This window comes from Talaromyces rugulosus, chromosome III (genome assembly GCF_013368755.1).
Source record: "Talaromyces rugulosus chromosome III, complete sequence".
NCBI lineage: Eukaryota > Fungi > Ascomycota > Eurotiomycetes > Eurotiales > Trichocomaceae > Talaromyces > Talaromyces rugulosus.
Window position 1 is genome coordinate 839,443 of NC_049563.1, and position 18,678 is coordinate 858,120.

Sequence of the window (18,678 nt, forward strand, 5' to 3'; positions counted from 1 at the left end):
TTCTTTCTTTCTCAATTTCTCCATCGCCAGGGTTTCCCTTTCCCTTCTCCGCCGTCAATTCTTCGCTGTCGACTTTTATCACACAGGGACCAGGCTTCTGAGACCTGTGTTTTTTTTCCTCCTTCTTTTTATCTTGCTTGTTGGCAAACAATCGCGCAATAGAAAAAATCGACTGTCGTTCTTTACTCCTTGTTCCATCAGCCTCTCGGTTTTACTTCATCTCAGCGCCTATATTTTTATTAATCCTATATCACCTCGCGCCAATGCTAGCGATTTAATACTCGATTTCAGCCTTTCAATAATCATTATTCTTTGCCAACCGGTCCACCATGTTGCCGCGCGCAGCTCGTCGCCGAAATGTTTTCCATCAACTTCGCCAGTCCACGGAGCAGCTGGCTCTTCCATGGCTCTGTCCGGCCACGCTTCGCTACCATGCGCAATTAAATCGCCCCGAGACCATTTCGAATACATCTGCCGCTGCGCATTCAGAACATCGTCGTCGGTCATCTGTCTTTCAGCCGGCGCGACATCTGGCAACGGCTGCCGATGCCCCACCCCTTTCTCAGACCGGTGGTTATGTTCCATTTGAAAACTTCACATATGGTACCGCGGCGCAGGCCCCTAGTTTTGAGAGAACGGAGTCTCCCGAATTTGCGCAGTCTTTATATGATGAGCCCGCTATCATGATACAAGAGGGCCAAATGATCACATCGCCCATGTTCAGGAGACTCAAGGGCGTTGGTGGCACAGTCGAGGATTTAACTGCAAGGTTCAGTGCCTCTATAAGCTGCGGGGACTTGGATATGGCCGCTTTATCCCTCGATCGCATGTCCAAGTTTCCGAACATCGACCCGGATTTTTTTCTGGACTTGCATAATAACTACCTGGAGTCCGTCGTCGATCAAATGATTAACACCAGACGGAGTGACGAGGCTTTGAGTAAAGCTCTGGCCATGCAAACATGGTTTGAAGTCAAGTTACCACGAGGAAGAACTCTACAGCCCGATGCTAGAACAATGGCTATCATGTTGCGTATGGCTCTTCGAATGCTTCATGGTTCCAGGCGCGACCGTACAGTGAGGAGATATTGGAATATGGTCGTCGAGAAAGAGTTTGAAACCGAGGTTATGGCGATGTCAGACCTTTTGAACGACCGGGACTGGGGCGAGATCTCACAGGTAAGTTGTTTTGCGCCTCGGTTTCGTCACTACCGCATATTCTAACTTTGCTTTCTTACTTTAGCTATGCCCTAATCAAATACCAAACGACTTTGTCCAATCTGATTCCAAGTCTGGTTCTGCCGACGATTTACGCCAAACGGACCAAAAAGGATTGGGACTGTCTTCGCTACAAAGGACCCTTGCGGGAATATCTAACGACGCAGAAAGCATAGACTCGGATGCAGCCAAGCAACGTCGCCTTGAACGCCAGGTTTTGCTAGAGAAAAGAGCCATTGAGACAGCCCAGCAGCGTTGGTACAAGGAAATGGATTCGCTAAAGGCTAAAGGAGTTGGCGATGCCAGTAACAACAAGACTATCAGCCTCATAATGGAAAAATGGCACAGAGATCTCGTTGATAGCATCAAACAAGAGCTTGTTCTTGTTGACCAGGAAATGAAGAGGAACAAATCCAGAGCCAGTGATAAATTCAGCAAGGAGCGACGAGATTACGGCGTGTTTTTACGTTGCATGCAACCGGAAACGTTGGCGGCGATCACAGTCATGCATGTTATTCAAATATTTACTCGATCTGGTATCCAGAAAGGTGTCAAAGTGCCTATCATGGTGACTGGCATTGGAAAAGAAATCCAGCATGAACTCATTGCTCAAAAGGTGCTCGCCCAAAATCCAGAAGACCACAAGCGTCGCGATGCGATCAAGAAGATATTCGAAAATCGTCACGGAAGAAATGGAAGCATGCGGTTTAAGAAATTGATGAAGGAGAATGAGACGCTGATGGACGCGGATACCTTTTGGCCCGTGAACGTTTCTGCCAAGGTTGGTAGCGTCTTAATGAGGTTATTCTTCGATGTCGCAAAGGTTGCAGTCCCACAAGTGGACCCGAAAACAAAGGAACAGTTCATGTTCATGGAAGCAGCTTTCCAGCACTCATACGAAATAGATCGAGGCAGGAAATTCGGTGTGCTGCACACCCACCCGGAGGTATCTCGAAAACTTGTACGTGATAGACCATCGGTTCTGCAAGTTCGTCATATGCCTATGCTGTCAGAGCCCAAGGCCTGGACCGGGTATCAAGACGGTGGGTTCCTGGGTCATCCTAGTCAGATAATGCGCTGTGCCCCGACCGATGGGCTTCAAAAAGCCTACATCAAAAAGGCCTTGGAGGATAACGGCCTTCCTGAGATCCGTGCCAGTTTAGACATCTTGGGAAAGACAGCGTGGACAATCAACGGTGCCGTGTTTGCCGTCATGAAAGAAGCCTGGAATACTGGGGAGGAATTTCCGAACATTCCTCCCCTAGACCCCAATCTGCCCAAGCCTAGGCCGGCTAAAGATGATTCTCCGGCGGAGCAGGCATATTACAACAAACAACTTCGAGATCTTGAAAACACTGTGTCTGCTCTCCATTCACAAAGGTGCTTCATGAACTTTCAAATGGAAATTGCGCAGGCCTATTTAAACGAGACCTTCTTCCTGCCTCACAATATGGACTTCCGGGGCCGGGCTTATCCTATTCCGGCTTACCTCAATCAAATGGGGGCAGATAATGCCCGTGGTTTGTTGCTTTTTAAGAAGGCGAGGCCATTGGGCAAGTCTGGCTTAAGTTGGCTCAAAGTCCACACTGCCAATGTATTTGGTTTCGACAAGGCTTCTTTCCAGGAGAGAGAAGAGTTTACCGAGAAACATCTGGACGATGTGCTTGACTCGGCCAATAATGGCCTACACGGTAGAAGATGGTTCTTCCAAGCCGAAGATCCGTGGCAATGTCTTGCTGCTTGCTTAGAACTGCGTAACGCGCTTCGGCTGGAGGATCCGACTCAATACATGTCACAACTACCCATTCACCAGGATGGTTCATGCAACGGCCTCCAACATTATGCGGCTTTAGGAGGAGACTTGCAAGGTGCCCAGCATGTCAATCTCGAGCCGGGTGAACGACCAAAGGATATTTATACTGGTGTTTGTGATCTTGTTATCGCACAGTTGGCCGAAGATGCAGCCAAGGGGAATGAACTCGCACAGTCTCTTCAGGGTAAGATGAAGCGAAAGATCGTTAAACAGACCGTCATGACAAATGTGTATGGCGTTACTTTTATTGGGGCAATCCGACAGGTTAGACGACAACTGGTTGCTCACTATCCTGACCTTGAGGAATTGTCAGCGGCCTCGATCTATATCACTCGTGCAATTTTTAATGCCCTTGGCTCATTGTTTGGCGGTGCGCACTCGATCCAGTATTGGCTGGGCGATTGCGCCTCGCGAATTTGTCAATCGATTTCTCCCTTTCAGCTCGATGAGCTCGCAAAGAGGACTCTGAGCGAGGCAAAGGAACAAAATGTTCGGGGCGAGGAAGAGCACGATGAGGATGAGATGGAAGAGGAGGAGGAGGAATTTGAAATGAATCCGGTCAAGATGTTTCGAGCTCCTGTCATTTGGACGTCACCTCTTGGGCTTCCTGTCGTTCAACCCTATCGCACCGTCAAGACTCGCCGCGTTTACACCTCTCTTCAGTCGCTGAATCTTCAACAAGATGATGGCGGTGCAGGAGGTGTTGTGAGCAAACGCAAGCAACTTCAAGCTTTTCCGCCTAATTTCATTCACTGCCTGGATGCTACGCACATGATGCTGTCTGCAATCGAGTGTGATCGCCGAGGACTCACGTTTGCTGCCGTCCACGATTCATTTTGGACTCATGCGGGCGACGTTGATACGATGAACTCTGCTCTACGTGAGGCCTTTATTCGCATGCATAGCGACAACATCACGAAGCGACTGGCAGCCGAGTTTAATGTTCGCTATGATGGGTATCTGTTCTTGGCGAAATTCCCGTCAAAGAGCCCCATTGCCGTGAAAATCGTACAGAATCGGAGGAAGAACAGGTCGACAATGTTGTCTGAGGTGGTGCTGGAATACCAGCGCCAGACGCTGCTTCGTTCCGACGACCCAGAAATGCAAGCCCAGGGCCGGGCCATGACGACGGGTGCGAGTATCTTTGAAGAGATGAACGGCTCCAATGATGACATTGCCATCCCATCGACTCTCGGCGAGACAGCGACGGGCGCCATTAACGAGGAACGAAAAGAATCGGGCAGAGTCTACTCGGCTGTGGATGAGAAAGACCCAGCCATTGCCAGTCTATTCACAGATCTCGACCCGCAATTCCTCGAGTTTGAGATCACAAAAACAGATGATGAGTCGGAGCCAAAGGCCGCAGAGGAAAATGTTGCGCCAAAACGTAACCCACCTAATACATTTACTTGGGCCTGGCTCCCACTCACCTTTCGTGACGTCCCTGAGAAGGGAGAATTCGACGTCAACCGGCTCAGAGAAAGCAAATATTTCTTCAGTTAGTATCGATATTCTGCTGAGCAAAATATGGGGGGCTGTCGAAAACCTTTTGATTTCTTTTCATTGTACAGTATATTTCTACCCCTCCCGGTCTTCTTTATTTTTTAATTATTTGGCTCGGCCATTGTTCTAAAAGGATCTTGAATTTGGTGTTTTAAAATAAACGCATTTATGGGAGTTTCAATGTTTTTGTGTTATTATTACAATGTGTTTCGGAGGGCGATTGCTATGTATACAGAAAAACCAATGTGTCTATCTAGAGTGTGTTGATTAGTTACATGTACATCTAAATATCGACGAATATCAAATCATATTAATCAATTGATATTAATATCTCTGAAATTTCTGTGAATCAATATATTTTTACACTTTGAACAGAGAAGATATAAGTTAAAATCTATAAATACTTATGAAATAAGGACAAAAGAAACATTTGTATCAAAATAAATCAACCAACCCACTATCTTTCTAAATTTTGGTAGCGACCTATAAAATTTTCGGTCGTTGGCGTATTGCATGTGGTTATACACAGTGTTGCTCTCCTATTTTCAAGAGCATTCAGCACTTCAAACTTGTTCTTCGGTTTGAAAGGAAAAAGGAGGGGCGAGTTACTTACTGCTATTGATCACCTCCCTAGCTAGGGGCATTTCAAGGACTTCTGGTACAAACCTTCCATCTCGAAGCATAAGACTTCGTCCTTTTCTCGATTTCTTCGAAGAGGTTATGGATGTCTGAGTCTTTCGTCACTTGATTTCCCGACGTAATAAGGCCATAATGGATCATTGGTTTACCATTGCATCGGTGACAACATTGTATGGTCCGTATATCGTTATGGCAATGCTCGCACTCTTCAAGTTGTTCTTCTGAATGCTTGTGTTTTTGATCTGCTTCGAGCCATTGCCCGGTTCCTTCACTTGGATCTTTGAATTGCACCTCCTCCGCTGTGGGTCTTGAAGTAAGTCTGGAGAGAGAGGGTGAAACTTGGGCATCCCCCGTCTTGTACGCCTCCTGTAAGCGAGAGACTGCTGCCAGAAGAGTTTCTGGTGGTGCATCTAACAAGCCCTTTTTCTGAGCACGACCGATGCTATATGTCTTTCCAAAATTATATTTTATTCCCCCACCGTGACAATTGCATCGCATGCTGACCACAACGTCCCCAAGTCGAATATCACTAGGACGGGTGGTAGGTAGACTGCTATCAGTACCCACCAAGAAACAGAAACGAATGTTGGGGAATGTTGAGAGCATCTGGGAAGTCGCCGCCGAATCACCAGATGTGCACGCGATTACGACATTGTGGTCGCCTATACTTCCCAGCGTGTATGAATGGGGTTCTCCGGGAAGCTGAGGAAGGGCATCGTGCACTTCATCGAGCATGGACCGTGCAGCGTCAACCTCTATATCCTCTGAATATAAAGAGCTGATCCAAATGGTGTAGTCTTCGTAAGTAAGAACCCTTTTGCTGGCTACTAGCATGCGAGGAATAGAGTCACACGCGTCTTTGTCAGTTAGCTCAAATAGGTCTTCACTTGCGGCATGTTCTCCCTTGGTATCCGAATCTGCGTCTGGAAGTGAGCATTGTGGTATTATTTCCATAGCCTGGTTGGACCCGGGAAACACATTAAAAATCCGCTCTATCTCTTCCAGGACGTTCACTGCAGGAATGATATATGCGATTTTGGACTCAACGCAGCCTGCAAATATGTGCCCGTAGATATCACCCGTCCTGGCATTTCGCACGATGGAGCCACAGTCGCCGGGCTGAAGACGTCCTGAAATCTCGACTTCGAAAGTTTCCTGGAATTTTCTAGTGTTGGGAAGGCGGGTGTATACTGGCCTGCCAGATAAAATTCCAGTCAAGAGTTCGCCTGAACCTGTCATTGCCGTAACATCAACATCTCCAGGACCAACCTTACACACATTGTAGCGTGAAAAGGTAGGAAGCATTTCTGTGATATGGTCGTTCTTGTTGACCTCAATCAGTGAGAAATCGAGCTCTATTGATGTGATGCATGGCATCATAATGTCGAGGCTGACTCTATGAAGCAGGTCGGCAGTATCGTCTGTTTTTAAGGGCGATAAATCTGCTATGAGACTAGAACCAGTGTTGAGAACTGGCTCTTCTTCTTGGTACTGAACAGATGGAGAATCTTCATATTCTGAATCAGAAGAATAATATTCGTCGTCGGGATTCGACTCAGTTTCGATATCACTAGAGTCGGGTGTGACACTGTATTGGCTCAAGAACTCAACTTCATCTTCTTCGGCAATTCTTTCATCCTCATCATCAAAACCACAGAATTCACAATCACTGTCACCCTCTTGGATATCATCATCTGACATCATATGCGGTGAATAATTGCGTTCCGAGAAGATGTGTGCAGGCGCCACGTAGAAGCGCTTGTCAGCAATCTCGAGGATACTTCCGACCGTTCCCCTGGATAAATATTCGGAGTTATGATGGGAAGAATACAGTTTTAATTGCATTGCCGAAAATTTCCACGGCGGTTTATTATCGAAAACGGGAGACAGATGGACACGAGACATTCCTGTGATTTCGCCGGTTCCTACGGATTCCGTAGAAGATCCCAGGGGTTGTAAATTCTGGATAGTAGGAGGTTTGTCCCACTGGCCCAGCTCGATTCCTCGCGGGCAGCGATTCAAAATTTCTGATTTTTGAACAACAGTAAGAGCTTCTTTCCGTGGCCCATATCTCGTGCATGAGAACATGATGTAAGGAACTGCAGTGGCAGGTTTTGCCCCAATCATGAAGATATCGAATTGAACCAAACAAGAACTCGGTACCGGGCCGCATTTTTCAGCAAGAAGCTCATCAATTTCGGTTGCGACCTGGCTCAAGGCTTCCTGGGCTGGACCGACAGCTTTCCAACAACGTTTATATGTGTATTTGCCTTTCTTTGTCCCACAGAACTTTCCAATGGAAGATTCCGGGTTAGGCCATTGGTATTTTTTTTCCTTCTGAAATAAAGAAAGAGTACTTTTAACTCGTGAAGAAGCCATGGCGAATGGGGTCGTGGGTATAAAGTTGAGGGTCTAAGGCAGTTATGTGAGACTGATTGTATAGTTGACGCGTTGAAGCTTCCTGTACATGTCGGAAAAAAAGGTAAATGGAGCAAAAATTTTGGGGGGAGGGGAGGAGGGGGGGAGCAGCACTACATGTACAGTATGTAAATATGCCTTGGGCATCTTAGGCAGCCGACTCTGCATATGGTGGTGGCTGTGCAGCTCCAATGCCGCCAATGATAACAGCAAGATACATGTAACAGAGGTAGCATAGTAACTGGTTATTTTAAGGTGAAAGATTAAACCCCATCAGGATCTATCTTGTTTGCATTCCAATGTTGAATAACCTGTCAGGAAGAAGAAATTATCTTGTCTTTCATACATTATGTCTCTGGACGGATATTTCCCTGGATATCCCATCCCTCAAAGCACCCAGGAAAACATTGCTCGTTGCCTCTTGGGAAATAGCAACTTCCAGCTACAGCCTTACTTTCAGTATTATACTGATCAATGCCGACTTGCAATTCAGTCGTACGGCGACGACTTACCTGTTAAAACACATCAAGACCTCATTGACATCGCCGTAGATATCCTGGATGGCCTCCCTCATCACGCAGTCAAAACGAGACTTGCTGCACGGCGTACTCAGTCACATGAAACAAATTCTGACGACACGTTAAATGCCAGCATAGATCTCACCGTCCGTCTTATCTACATGCTAGATGTCGGTGAATTCCGAAATGCATATTCTGGCCGTAGAAAACTGCTTTGGAGAAAAGGGCCGTTAAAGGCTTTTATTGAAGATATCTTTTCCGAAGAAACAAAGCTTGCGAACGACAGAATAAAACTGGGATCTGTTTTCAATGTATGCAATATTGTCCGGATTGCCGGGTTCAAAGTCGAACTGACAACCAACCTGTCCGACCATCTTCTCCTAAGGGATGCAGATAAAACGATTGCAATCTTTCATCACGCCTCATTCTTGATGGGCCAGCGAAAGTATGTAAACAATTTCCGTTGTTAAGGTCTTTGGGGTGCTTTGGTATGGAGTACACGCATACTAACGAGGCTTTAAACACCAAAGAAACCCCTTGTTTCCAAATGGCCTCGTGGAGGAGACCCTGAAAACACTTGCTCTCCTTTTCCCGCAAGGGGATTACAACACCGAGAAGTGGTACAAAAGACAAGATCAAAGTGACGAGCAAGATTGCGCTGTCTTGAGATGCGGCTCGGCTCACAGGCGTATTGATGAGTACAAACGCTGGCACAACCGGCTTGTCATTTTGAAAGAAGCTTTTGATGAGGCCCGGCCATCAACAATGTCTCAGTGGTGGAATGATAGACGCGACGGGGTTCAATGGTATACACTCTGGGTTGCTATCTCGTTGACTGTGTTTTTCGGTCTCGTGCAGAGTATAGAAGGTGCCTTGCAGGTGTACAAGGCTTACAACCCTTAGACGCAGAGAGCATGGCTACTTGCTCTCCATGTTTCCAAAAAGAGGCCCCTAGTGGGGATGCTTGTAACAGTCGTATATTTTGTTTGTCGGAGCAGCACTGGTGGTGAGCATAACCACATAGCTAACTTAGCGCCCGCGGCGGCTTTCTCCAAGCCATACTATAGAGATCAATTGATGTCTCTTTCTTAACATATGCATGCTGATATTGTTCATTTGAGATCAGGTTCATCGCCAACATTTGGAGGTAGCTGGTAACTTGTATAGAAAATTTAGTCAACGTGGAAGCACTGGATGTAACAATTCTTTTGCAAGTAATTTGTGATTTATTCAATGAGTATAGTTACCAGTTCAAAATCCTACACTAAGGGCTAAACGGTTAGCTCTTTCCCCGCGGTTTTCTCCACATCCTCGTCTGGCCTCATCTGCAACGTTGTTGCGCTTTCCACACTCGTCTTTCCCCTTTCTGAATCAATCCTTCGCCTTGGACTTCGATGACGAGTCGAAATCCCCCGGGTTAGACACCCTTACCGCGGGCGGAAAAAAACGCTGTACAGAATCCCCTTTTCGCCCATTCCGAATCGCTCGTCTTCGCTTTCCCATGACTCAGTCGCAGCCCCCCGGGTTGGATACCCTCGCTGAGGGCTCGCAATACGCCCTTGAAAAACTGCAATTGGCACGTCAGACCGAGCTGCCGTACAGCAAAAGTGCCAGTTCCGACTTGGCTGCATTCAAACTGCCCGGTCGTCGCGATTCCATCTCAGATGCCAGAACGAATATCCGTAAGAACTCGACTTCGGCTTCAGTTCGTCGCCGGATCAGTCGCGCCTGCGACCAGTGCAATCAGCTGCGGACCAAATGCGACGGCCAGACGCCGTGCGCTCACTGTACCGGTCAGCTACTGCTTGTTTTGCAACACTATAAAAACGTGTCGCCCGGCTAACTGGATCTATACAGAGTTTGGCCTGTCCTGCGAATACGCCCGCGAGCGAAAGAAACGTGGGAAAGCATCGAAAAAGGATCTCGCCGAGGCTGCGGCGAAAGCTGCTACTATAACAAACAGGCCCAGTGTATCGGACTCTATTCTTGACTCCCCCGCGACGAACAATTCCCAACAGCTAGAAAGGCCTTCCTTCTCAGAGACTGCCTACGAACCCCCCTCTTACGACTCGGCTCGCCGATACTCGAATGCGCGGCCTCCACAACTGCCGGAACCAGCGTCTTCACGAACACACCATGGCCAGCATGTGCCATCCAGCATTGAGAATTTGACTATCAATAACTACGGACATGTTCAGGACGTTGATCGATCCGTCGTTCAAATGCCGGACTTGCGAGCCTTGCCGCCTCGCTCTCCAGCCACTTTGATCCCCGCTGGGTTTAATGGCTTTCACGACGCGTACAACCTAATGAACCCGGAGCCGTCGAATGGGACCAGTCTCAATGGCTATCGGTTTGCAAACTCTGGAGAGGATACATCCGCTAACAACTTTATTGGAATTTCGCCTCCTGCGCAGTCCCCCGGGTGGCTTTCTTTGCCATCACCCTCTGCGAACTTTCCGCCCCTAAATATGCCAACTACCAGCACTTTGAGATACCCTGTCTTACAGCCACTTATGCCGCATATTGCTTCCATTATCCCTCAGTCATTAGCCTGCGACCTCCTCGAGCTCTACTTCGCGAGTTCGTCTACGTCCCATTTTTTCCCTCAATCGCCGTACGTTGTTGGCTATGTTCTTCGCAAAACGGCTATATTACACCCCACTCGACCTCGTGCGTGTACCCCTGCCTTGTTGGCCAGCATTCTATGGATTGCGGCACAAACTAGTGACGCTGCGTTTCTGACTGCTCCCCCATCTTCGCGGGGGAGAGTCTGCCAGAAGCTGCTGGAGCTCACTGTTGGCTTACTACGGCCCCTCATCCATGGTCCAGCTCCTGGCGAGACCTCTCCGAACTATGCTGCCAACATGGTGATCAATGGCGTTGCGCTGGGCGGCTTCGGAGTATCCATGGACCAACTAGGGGCTGAAAGCAGTGCTACCGGTGCAATTGACGATGTCGCCACCTACATTCACCTAGCTACTGTAGTATCTGCTAGCGAGTACAAAGCTGCCAGTATCCGCTGGTGGGCAGCAGCCTGGTCGTTGGCGCGCGAGCTGAAACTCGGGCGTGAGCTTCCTCCCACGCCATCTCAGCCCCGTGGCGATGATCGTGAAGGCAATGCGGACATGGAGTTTAAGCACTCGATGGCAAATGGTGCGCCCAGCTCTGGTGGTCACGTCACTGAAGATGAACGCGAAGAGCGCAGACGCATTTGGTGGCTCCTCTATGTGATGGACCGCCATCTAGCGCTGTGCTACAATCGGCCTTTGACTCTGTTGGATAGGGATTGTGAGAGTCTTCTGCAACCAATGAATGACGATATTTGGCATTCGGGCGATTTCGCAAACGCCGGTTATCGACGAGCCGGACCGAGTTTCGAGTGCACGGGGCACAGCATGTTTGGATACTTTTTGCCTTTGATGACTATTCTTGGCGAGATCGTTGATTTGTATCACGCTCGAAACCATCCGCACTTTGGTATTCATTTCCAGAACAGCAGTGAGCGCAACAACCAAGTCGCAGAGATTGTTCGCCAACTAGGCGTTTACGGACAGAGCTTGCAGGAATTCGAGACTCGTCACGCTGCGTCCCTCGGTCTTGCTAACAACGAAAGCAACAATGACCCCAATTTCAATGCACCAGGGATAGACCATGTCAGCCCATCAGCACGCTCAACAAGCACCGCGGGCGAGTCACTCATGCAGACGCGAATGGTAGTCGCATATGGCACGCATATCATGCATGTCCTGCATATCCTGCTCGCCGGGAAATGGGACCCGATTTCATTACTCGACGATAACGACCTGTGGATTTCCTCGGAAGGCTTCGTGACCGCCATGGGCCACGCTGTCAGTGCAGCAGAGGCGGCGGGGGATATTTTGGAATATGATCCAGATCTCAGCTTTATGCCTTTCTTCTTTGGCATATATCTGCTGCAAGGCAGTTTCCTGCTGCTACTCACCGCAGATAAGCTCCAGGGGGATGCCAATCCCAATGTTGTCAGGGCGTGTGAAACCATTGTCCGCGCGCATGAAGCGTGCGTCGTGACCTTGAATACAGAATACCAGGTTTGTCTCTCTCTCTCTCTCCCTCTCTCCTCTTTATCTTGCGTTCGATAGTAGGCTAACATGCGCAGCGAACTTTCCGCAAAGTAATGCGCTCGGCGCTTGCTCAAGTCCGCGGCCGAGTCCCCGTGGATTTTGGCGAGCAGCAGCAACGACGGCGAGAGGTTCTCGCACTGTATCGCTGGACTGGCGATGGCAGCGGTCTAGCACTATGATACGTGGGTGGGAAGCTGAAGCTGAGCGAGAGCGTAAATATTGTGCACGAGTTTTTTTTTTATAACGGATCGATGATAGCAGGGCTGTCTCGGGATGAATGGACATATATTTTCTTTTCAAATGTTTTGTTGGTTGGTTGGTTATCAGTGGAGTTTCGACAGCAAAGAGAAAAAAATGATAGGGGATTGTTTTAACTGTTGATGATTTTCGAATACCCTGTCTGTATGTATACATGTATATTTTTGAACATACGTGAAAACTGATTTCTATACAACTTTATTGTCAATTGGTTGGCTTGACAATGTTGTTATGTCAAGTTAGTAGGCGTTTGCTATATACAATTCCTTAAATAATTATTTGACATGCTGTTTAATTATTTCATTAAATTATAACTGGAGCGAACCATATCACGCCTTGTTGGTCTCTGGGCCATGAACAGCCATCAAGCTGAATGTCCAATGCTGCAGAGCAAGTAGGCACTAGGCCAGCCCAACAAAAGCACCAACCACGACGACAAACGCGACTGTAGCACCAAGATTAAGGTCAAAATGCGAGCCTAAACTACTGGTCCCACAATGCACATTATATTCTGTCGTATTTGTCGCAGTCATTATTGTATCTCTCACAGAGTCACAGTCCAAGGAGGCAACCGTCTGGACATTGAATATATCAACGGATGTTAGATTTGGGAATTGGACACTGTGGGAAAAAAAAAAAAAGATAAGTGTTAGCAAAAACAGCATTCTGGCAGATAATATTAACTATTTGTGACGTACCCCGTGATGTTGCCTGTCAATATAATGTCTTGTGCCTCCTGGAAAGGTAGGTTGATGTCCAGCTCATCATAAGCGTCGACAGAAAACCAGACGGTCATATTGGTTATTTCAGGTATCGATATACTTGAGGCGATGTTTGTAAGTTGACGGTTCCGGCATTCAAAATGTTCGGAAATAGAACAGGGGGGAAATTACTTTGAAATATTGCCTTCAAGCCATAGACCTTCTCCTTGGATGTATTTTAGCTCAGGAAAGGAGACGTTAATTGGCGGTCCCCCAGCAGTGAGGAGCTTGAAGTTATAGAAGCCATTGCCAAACCCTGTGAGGTTTGTGAGGTTTGGCGTGGCCAAGCTATATAATATCATTAGCATCAATTGCCAGGTTCAGGTAGGTATTGCTTTGGAGCGGAAAGCCTCACTCCGAGAATCTCCCCTTCAGGAAGATGTGGCCTGCATCGTGAAGTGCAGGAAGAGAAATATTCAAAGAGTTGCTGGGCGGTTGAACCGGATTACACCCGCCGTCCTTGTTGCAGATAGTCATATCTTGACGAACCTGTCGCAAGGAGTCGAGGCGTAAGCTATATATATACATGTACATTGTTAGTTCCCCCACGTCAATGTGTTTACCACCGACAGTTTTTTTTGTGTGTGGATTCACCTGGAAATATTGCCGATGATAGTCAGATACTCCAGATCGACCAACGACCGCAGGTCCACCTCCTGAGTGCACTGGATATTCGCAGCCCATTCCACCGTCTCCAGCTTGGGCGCAGTGAAGCTCTGCAAAGTCGAAATGTCGCTAATTTCTAGGCTTCCCCCTAGGAATTCAAGATCGGGTAAATCTATTGACGTCGTTTCGGGCGTCTCGTTTTCAAGCTGCGTTAGAGACCACCGGAGGCCATTTGTGATGTTCCGGATGTTGGGTAGATGAAAGCTACCGGTGTAGTTGACAGTCATGGCAATGCTGCCGTTGACAGTCGTACACTTTGCTGTAATCTCGTCGAGATCTGACTGGCGGCCGACAAGGTACCTATACCCATCTTCCGGGGTACAGATTTGGGCCATGGCTACGTGGGTGGATCAGTTCCGGAAATTGAATTGAATCAAAATAGTATAGATAGGATTCTCACCAGTTGGAAGCAGCCCAACTGCCACGGTGAATAGCGACATCCATGTCGCGCGGGAACTCATATCAACAACTTAGAACCGAGAAGTAAATTACGTAGCCAAAAAGCGCGAGAATTTCAAAATCCTGCGGGCATGAGGCTCCTCTTGTATCTTTAGCCCAGGGGGGGAGCCAAGTTAACAACCATATTTTTCATCATGAATCGCGGAGTTTCGCAGGGCGCCACGCGACGAAATCCCCTTTTCTATGGTTGCACTGGAATGGAGTGCCCTGTTGGCCCTGTTCTGGGAGACTGTAGCACCCACTCACAGCCTGGAGCCGAAGCCCTAGCGACTCGCTAGCAGTGCCCAGAGCACGCCAAGTCAGTCCATGCCCAACGTGTTGCACCTCGCTATGGATATTCAGCCTCAGTTGGGTTAATAACTTAATCCGGTGTGCCTTGTGGTCCAAAGAGGCTTTCTTACTGGTGTTAAACTTTCTCCCCAAATTATTTCCGGATTGTTCCGTGAACAATAAATAGCATTTGGAGGTCTCTAAACCAACGTATCAAGCGCAGCACTAGAAGCTATTGATTCCTTCCAATGTTAACACTGAAAATATCTTAAATTCATCTACATGTATTTATTATTTGAATTAAATTCTATAATTTAATGGATAGAACACATTACTAATGCCAAGAGACATGCCAAGAACCACGCGAAGTCTTAGCTACATAATCCAGATAACACGATTGGGTATACTACTCTACAATAAATCTCCTGGCAATCAATAATTAGGCATCGGAATAAAAGACCCCGAGAAAATTAAAGTTGCCAAAATAAGTATCAAAGCTTTTGTCAAACTGAAGTTACGTACTACCACTTACAAGAATCCCCACAAGGGTTCCCTTTTTGGGGTAGTGGAGATTCATTCTTACAGCTTTTATGTTAAATAAGTTTCAGGAATTTGCTAAACGAATAAAAGAAAGATATTGAAACTACTACTCTTTTTAATAAAAAGTTTGATTGTTTTATAAAAAAAAATTAGACTCTTAGAGTATAATTGATAGTAAACCAGTTAATTACTCTTTTCTAGTTTTATTTCAAGTTAGAATGAGGCAGGAGAACGGGAAGCAAGGCGCATAAACCCACTCTAATCCAGGCGATTATTTTATCACTCTTCAAGACCTATGAGATTTGGACCCATAAAGTAATGATTAAAAGTCATATGCTTTACGGTTAAACTACAGATTCTCACTCAAACTACAGGTTACACAGTATTATGTTCTCTGTTGGCACGATCGCTGGCTTACAAACAGCACCGTCAGGTGGGTCGACCTCAGATATGCGACAACAGTGGCACTCTTTCTATGTCTTTTTCTAACCAGTCGTAAAAGTTACTACGCAGATTTAGCTTCCTAGGCCTTGCTTACTCAACCAGAAACATGCCGTCTCCTGCTATATACTGGCCCGAGGACGGCATAGAGAACCTGGAGGGCTACTCTTCTGGAGGATATCATCCAACATATATTAACGACGAACTTTCAAATGGGAGGTACAGGATCGTCCATAAGCTGGGATATGGTCCTTATTACACTGTCTGGCTTTCTCGCGACCAGGAAAAAAATCGCTACGTCGCATTGAAAATTGTGATTGCCGATGTCTCGGAAAGAAGCCTAGAGTCAAAAATACTGCAGCATCTTCAAGCTGGAGACGTCAGCCACCCGTGGCGTGAATATGTTTCTTCATTGCTTGACAATTTTTCCTTCAATGGGCCAAATGGGCAACACATGTGCCTCGTGAGTGAGGTCGCTGGCTGTAGCATTGCTGAATCCAAGGAGAACAGCCCCAATTTTATGTTTCCTCTGCATATAGCTAGAGCAATTGCCGCTCAAGTTACTATGGGATTGGCTTATATGCATTCCAATGGGATTGGGCACGGAGGTAGGATAGATCCGTCCTACATGGTGTAATTTACTAACTGACCGGTCACAAGATCTTCATGCTCGCAACATTCTTCTTCAGCCTATTGACTTCGATACCCTAAGTATCAAAGAAATGTATCAGCGTTTTGGCGATCCTTTCAAGGTCCCTGTTTCGCGGGTAGACAATGGCCACATCCAGCCATGTGCACCTACGTACGCCGCCATACCTATGAACCTGATCGTATCAAGCGATCAGGTTGCAAGTTGCAGGGTTAAAATCACTGATTTTGGGTCTGCCTTCTTTCTTGGCCAAGAGCCAAGGACGTTGCATACTCCAACTGCCTTGCTTCCTCCTGAAGTATTTTTTCAGGAAGCCATTAGTTCATCTGCTGATATATGGACTCTTGGTTGTACTCTTTATGATATTCTTGGCGAACGGCCTCTCTTCGAAACATGGGCAGGCGATCCGGATGATGTGCTTGGAGAGATGGTAAGTACGCTGGGTAAGTTACCAATGAGATGGTGGCAGAAGTGGGAAAAGAGACCAGAGTTTTTCCTCGAGAATGGCACCTGGAACCCGAATTTCAACCGAATCCAGACACCTGGTTTTAGGTCCTTGGATCAACGACTATGGCAAATGGGAAGGGGGGAGACTCTTCAGACCTGCGAGCTTGAAGAAATGGAGATGGCTAGTCTGAAGGATCTGCTATTGGCAATGCTAGCATATGAACCATCTGATCGTATATCAGCAAATGATGCAATGAATTCTAGGTTTATGCTGAGTTGGGCGCGTCCTGCATTGGCAAGGCTAAACTCCTAAAGTTCCGAAATTTATGGCAACTTGAATATACTTTGTACATTAACGAGCGTCTGCTGAAAAAATGCTTCATTTTCACCATCTCTGGTTTGCACGTAAACAACTAAATGTTTCAGAATACGCTATCAGGCCGCACAGAGTCAAAACCCTGTGCCTTACTTGGACTAGTGTGGAAGCGAACTCCGCGGATATCACTATTACTTTGCGTTCTGCGGTAACTTGAGTCGATACGTCAGTCGGTCGTGTTCCGCGGAATGTGGATTATCCAACCCTTCAATGTTTCTGATGACAGTTGACATGATGGAAGAGTATGAATCGATTCGAAGAAAGTATAGCCATGACCAAACCGGCAGATAGGTACCGGTTGACCTCCACTAGTAAATATATGTATATCCAGAACCAGACATTGACCTACGGTAACTCAGCCGGTATCAACAGTTGAATTGATACTCTACCACTCCTTCAATCCAATATCACCAGTGCACGTCCAATGCTGATGGTTCAGCTCGTTCCTCTCAACCTCATCTGCAAAACCTACTACCATATCCTCATTGTATCAATAGGGATGAGAAGTAAGGAATGTGGGATACATCCTTATTGAGCCATATCCCTGTACGCCGTAGAGTGCTCATGTCGTGAGTAGTAAGAGTATATATGGGTTCCGCGGAGTACGTATACGGAAAATAACAACACTGGTAATATTCACGATAGAAATGTGGATCTGCAGCCATCTGGATATTGGAAATTACTAGATTCAAAAAGATTACTACATATTGAGAATCGAGAATGTAATTGCTGATTGGCCACCAACAACCCTAGCTTTATGCTTTATTTAGTATATCGGGGGAGGCGATTAACCATTCTTTACTACTCTGTACTATCTTTTCCTTCATGTCTCCTTGGAAGAGAGATACTACACAGCAATAACGCAGCCACCCAAGCGAGTAAAAAGAGCAGCACAGTAGTCATTCCCTTTTACGTGTCATCGGCAATGACAATTTTCACATCTTACGTCCCCGAGCTAGTAGGAAACCGAGAAAGGACTAGCGAAAAAGGGTACTTTTGCAGGAGGATAGTGCAAAAGGTCATCCTCGCGTATGGTTGATGGGGGACGCGATTCATTCAATGTTGCCTGCAAGGTAAGTCCCGTATTGTGCTGTCTTGTTGGTTTCTTTGGTCTGGTGTTGATGATATAATATCAGAGGGATGGGAGGCAACCAAGCAATGCACGATGCAGCCAACATACAACAGTCTATGATCACGCTGAATTTAAAAGTAAACGCACCAAACGACTCGATCGTCGAGGAAGCCGTGCTTCAGTACGAAAATGATATGATACCACGTGTTCGAGCGGGTTGAAAAGAGCGGCGGCGTGGGAAAAAAGGTGTTTCTATAATTCTCCTTCAACACATGTGCATTTGCAGAGTCAATTCGGGAGCTCATGTTTGGTTCTTTTTCATAGTTCCCCGATCCCGAAAGCTGGCAAGGTCGAGTTGGTCTGTTATTATGAGCAGGCTGTTGGATCTGGCGTATATCTATATCCTGGTCAGCAAATATATTTTTTGGCATAAACCGGAATACGATGCACCGGAGCTTCCGAACTAGGCATGGACCATAATTCAATGTTTGGAAGGCTTGTTGAGATGTCCGGAATCCTGCTGAAAGC

At 46.9% G+C, this 18,678-nt stretch overlaps 6 protein-coding genes across 6 annotated transcripts; 3 read left to right on the forward strand and 3 right to left on the reverse strand.

The window, feature by feature from the left end:
* Window positions 1–329: 329 nt before the first annotated feature.
* Window positions 330–4,533, forward strand: TRUGW13939_05147 (uncharacterized protein; the record flags this gene model as incomplete). The annotated part of the gene is made up of 2 exons (XM_035488312.1): window positions 330–1,178; window positions 1,243–4,533. 2 exons carry the CDS (start codon window positions 330–332, stop codon window positions 4,531–4,533), a joined length of 4,140 nt encoding a protein of 1,379 aa, XP_035344205.1.
* A 609-nt stretch (window positions 4,534–5,142) lies between these two features.
* Window positions 5,143–7,551, reverse strand: TRUGW13939_05148 (uncharacterized protein; the record flags this gene model as incomplete). Its single annotated transcript, XM_035488313.1, has 2 exons — window positions 5,143–5,145; window positions 5,200–7,551. 2 exons carry the CDS (start codon window positions 7,549–7,551, stop codon window positions 5,143–5,145), a joined length of 2,355 nt encoding a protein of 784 aa, XP_035344206.1.
* A 2,058-nt stretch (window positions 7,552–9,609) lies between these two features.
* TRUGW13939_05149 (uncharacterized protein) lies at window positions 9,610–12,390 on the forward strand (the record flags this gene model as incomplete). Its single annotated transcript, XM_035488314.1, has 3 exons — window positions 9,610–9,901; window positions 9,966–12,178; window positions 12,247–12,390. The coding sequence occupies 3 exons, from the start codon at window positions 9,610–9,612 to the stop codon at window positions 12,388–12,390; spliced, it is 2,649 nt and encodes an 882-aa protein (XP_035344207.1).
* A 480-nt stretch (window positions 12,391–12,870) lies between these two features.
* TRUGW13939_05150 (uncharacterized protein) lies at window positions 12,871–13,265 on the reverse strand (the record flags this gene model as incomplete). Its single annotated transcript, XM_035488315.1, has 2 exons — window positions 12,871–13,090; window positions 13,168–13,265. 2 exons carry the CDS (start codon window positions 13,263–13,265, stop codon window positions 12,871–12,873), a joined length of 318 nt encoding a protein of 105 aa, XP_035344208.1.
* Window positions 13,266–13,358: 93 nt separating this feature from the next.
* On the reverse strand, window positions 13,359–14,357 carry TRUGW13939_05151 (uncharacterized protein; the record flags this gene model as incomplete). The annotated part of the gene is made up of 4 exons (XM_035488316.1): window positions 13,359–13,518; window positions 13,586–13,744; window positions 13,825–14,233; window positions 14,297–14,357. The coding sequence occupies 4 exons, from the start codon at window positions 14,355–14,357 to the stop codon at window positions 13,359–13,361; spliced, it is 789 nt and encodes a 262-aa protein (XP_035344209.1).
* Window positions 14,358–15,715: 1,358 nt separating this feature from the next.
* Window positions 15,716–17,015, forward strand: TRUGW13939_05152 (uncharacterized protein; the record flags this gene model as incomplete). Its single annotated transcript, XM_035488317.1, has 2 exons — window positions 15,716–16,214; window positions 16,267–17,015. The coding sequence occupies 2 exons, from the start codon at window positions 15,716–15,718 to the stop codon at window positions 17,013–17,015; spliced, it is 1,248 nt and encodes a 415-aa protein (XP_035344210.1).
* Between the last annotated feature and the right edge of the window lie 1,663 nt (window positions 17,016–18,678).